Source organism: Emiliania huxleyi, assembly GCF_000372725.1.
Source record: "Emiliania huxleyi CCMP1516 unplaced genomic scaffold EMIHUscaffold_809, whole genome shotgun sequence".
Classification (NCBI taxonomy): domain Eukaryota; phylum Haptophyta; order Isochrysidales; family Noelaerhabdaceae; genus Emiliania; species Emiliania huxleyi.
Window position 1 is genome coordinate 15,175 of NW_005195947.1, and position 3,643 is coordinate 18,817.

The 3,643-nt window shown below is 63.1% G+C and overlaps 1 protein-coding gene across 1 annotated transcript; it reads right to left on the bottom strand.

Moving 5' to 3' along the window:
- Positions 1 to 1,192: 1,192 nt before the first annotated feature.
- On the bottom strand, positions 1,193 to 2,578 carry EMIHUDRAFT_121185 (hypothetical protein; the record flags this gene model as incomplete). Its single annotated transcript, XM_005759200.1, has 1 exon — positions 1,193 to 2,578. One exon carries the CDS (start codon positions 2,576 to 2,578, stop codon positions 1,193 to 1,195), a length of 1,386 nt encoding a protein of 461 aa, XP_005759257.1.
- Positions 2,579 to 3,643: the final 1,065 nt, after the last annotated feature.

Sequence of the window (3,643 nt, forward strand, 5' to 3'; positions counted from 1 at the left end):
CGACCATGACCACGAATACGAACTCGATCCCCCTTCTCCACCATCTACAAAAACTAAAGCTGCGGCCTCGGGCTGGCACGCCCCTCCCACGCCTCGTCCTCGTCTCCCTCTCCCTCAGCTGCACAACGGCCGCGTCCACTCCTTCGCCGGCCCCGCCTCCGCCGGCGACGCCTCGGCGCTGCCCGCGAGCTCCAACGACAACTACACCGCCGCCGGGGCGGCGGCTTCAGGCGCCCCCGCCCCGCTGGCGGTGTAGTTCCCGTTGGAGCTCTCCGGCAGCGCCGAGCCGTCGCCTGCGGAGCCGGGGCCGGCGAAGGAGTGGACGCCGCCTTATTGCAGCAAAGTGAGACGGCGGTGAGCACCACGCGTGGGACGGCCGTGCGAGCCCGCCGGGGCAACTTTCGTACATGGTGCACAAGCTACTCAGCGCTCCCCCTGGTAGCAGGGGCTAGGTAGCGAGTGGCAGTGGCCAGTGCGTGTGGTACTGCACTTGCATGGAAGCAGTGCATGCACATTTCGGGTTTTGCTGATCTTCTTTTATGTGTGCACGCCGCACCATCATCGCGGCGGCACTGAGTGTCCGGCCACGCTCACACACTCTCACGTGCCACAGCGGTTTTTGACATTTGAGAGCTTTTTGCAGTATGACTATATGGGTTGAGATACTTAGAGAGTCAGAGAGATCGAGAGAGAGAGAGAGAGAGAGAGAGAGAGAGAGAGAGAGAGAGAGAGAGAGAGGTGGGATTACGCCGTCAATCCCGTAAACGCAAAATCCAGCTACGTCCGTACTTGCGTACTACACGCGAGTACTACACAAAGGGAATGGAACGTACACATGACAGAGCTGCCCGGCCCGCCGGTCACACGGCGAGCGGGAGAGGAGCGAGGGCGAGAGGATAGCGAGAGGGGGGGGGAGGGGCGAGGGCGGGCAAGGAGCGAGGGCGAGAGGGGAGAGAGAGAGAGTGAGGGGCGAGGGGCGAGGGCGAGCCCTTGCCCAGCGCCCGCCCTTGTCAGCCTGCGGTGCGCAGGCCGGCGAGCGGTGTCGGGCGCGGCAAGATGGAGCCGGCGGGGCGGTCGGGCGGATCGGCCGGGCCAAGAGGGCGGGAATTTAGCGATGCGATTTCCAGAGGGTTGAGTCTAGGTGTGTGTGCGGGTTTGTGGAGTGGGGGGGGGGGTGCGCACCACCAAAGCCTCAGAAGTGCCGCGTGGGGGGGGGCGCCTCCTCCTGGATGGACGTCTCAAAACGGCTAGCCCACTTGTCCGCGAGCAGCTTCAGCTTGTTGCAGTCGATCGTCTCACTGTCTCTTGCGGCCACGTACTCGGCCAGCAGCTCGCTTTTTTCCTTCGCCTCGGTCGCCGCCCTCTCCGACATGGCAGCGTCGCCCACCACTTGCACCGCCTCCAGCTCCTTGATTACCGCCTGAATCTTTGCGCCCTCCACCCAATCCTGCCGCGCGTAAGCCTCGCCAAACTGCTTCCGGAGGTCCAGCAGGCTTTGCCCCTCGAAGTCCTGCAGCTCCAGCTTGATGCCAGACCACTCCGCCCGCCTCTCGATCATTGCAACGTTGCACGCCGCAACCGCCGCAGCTTGAGCCTCCACCGCCGCCATCGCTTGGTCATGCGCTGTCTTCGCCGCACCGTATTTGACGTGAGCTGTCTCCAACGCGTCCAGCGCTGCGGCCGCCGCCTTTCCGGCTTCGCTCAACAAGTCAAAGGCAGTGCTCGCGGCGCGTTCGAGTTCGCGCTGCCGGCGGACGGCAGCGTCAGACGCCGCCTCGGCTGCCCTCAGCTCGCCGGTCGCCGCCGCCTCGCGGCCGAGGATCGATTCCCTGGTCGCAAACGAGCGGCCGCTGCCGCCGGAGCTGCTGCCGCCGCCGGAGCTGCTGTTGCCGCCGCCGGAGATGCGGCTGCTGCCGCCGGCCTGCTCCACCACGCGCTGCCGCTTCGGCTGCGGCGGCGTCGTCAGGCAGAGTGCGTCGGCAGGCGTCGTCAGGTAGGGAGGCGCCTCAGCGCCCTGCATGGCAGACTCAAAGTCCTTGAGCCGCCTGCACCACGCCTCGTAGATGAGGACAAAGAGGTGCTTGCCGTCGATGAGTCCGACGGGCAGAGTCCCGCTGCCCGTCGCTCGCAACCCCTGCCAGCAGTAGCCCGCGTCCTCCATCCCGCTGTAAAACTCCTTGGAGGAGGTCCAGAGCTGCAGGCGGTGCCCAGTCTTTTCGAGCACGTACTTCTGGATGTGGCCCGCGACAACGTCGCGACGCATGACCTCGGCCGTCTTTGCGTAGTTGCCTTCGTCGACGAGCCCGGTCTCGGCAAGCCGGTTGTTCACAGCACCAATCACACTGCGAACGACTCCTTTGTCCATAGGGTCCATCGTCGTCAGCGAGCGGGCGCCGCCCTCATCGTCCCCCATCGAGTTGACTCGCGTCAGCCCGTCCGCCGTCTGGCCCAGGTACGGCGCGGTCAGGATCTGGCCCGTGGCGAAGAACTTGTTGAGCCATTGAAGTACGCTGTCGCCCTTGTCGTGAGCCTTGACGCGGTTCTCCGACACAAGGGTGATAGTAAGCCGGCCAACCATCTCACCTCGCGCGCTTCGCCGCCCCGCCGGCCAGCGCGAGATGTTTTTTTTATCCTTAGCTTAGCCGCCTTCCACCTCGCCGGCCCGTCTTTTTCGTGGCGCTCGCTTTCTTTAATCTGGGCGGAGTGTGCACCGACGCCGGCCCCACTCCGCGCCGGACTCGCGCGCACTGCCACTAGCACGGGAGCCGGATAAACTCTGTTGCGCCCACCCACAGTTCGTGCTTGCTCAAATGGCGTCCACAAGGTGTGCAGCCAGGGCAGCCAGGTGGGAGACCTGAAATGCTGCCGCCTGGCAGACGGAAGCACGGAACACGCACGCGCTTGCGGATCCATTTCCCTGCGATACGCAGAAAAACTGCTTCTCCTCCTCAGTATGCGGCTCCCAAGGACCGAGCAACTTGTTGCCGTGCGCCTTTTATTGCGTCCGAGGGAGACGCGGCACGAAAATACGAAATGGAAAGGCCCAGGAGCGACAATGGGCCGCGCAAGGCATTTAATTTTTCCAAACCGTCCCGAAACGTGTTCACGACAATGCGTTGTGAAAGTCTCAATTAGTAATCGACCGTCCATCATCGGCATTGCGCATCTCTCGCCGCGCTTGTGGCCCGCGCATATATGCCCCGAGGCAGTAAAGCTGCCCGCAATGCCAAGCGGGCCTCAGACATCGCAGCTGTTGTCAACACCATCAGTGAAGAAGAACGTGCCGACTATGCTGCTTTGCCTGAGCTCCACGTCTGTGGCGCCGCCGCCTTAGTCTCCAAGCGGCCGAAGCACCTAAGGACAGCAGTCCTCAAGGTCAAGCACTCAATCGAGTACGTTGACAGGAACTGGCATAGGCTCAAGCTCACCCAAGAGGAAGGGGATCAAAGCAAGCCGACTGTTGACTACGGCGGCTTCAACTGCATCATGAATCACTACGCCCGCCCGGAGGGCAGCACCATGCCAGCTGGTACTCTCGTACGTGGCTCACGTGCCTGCTTCAAGTCTCGTAAATCAGAAACCTCCCTACCAGACAATGGCAAGGAGTATGCAGATATCATGAGAGCAGCAGCAGTTCTTGTCA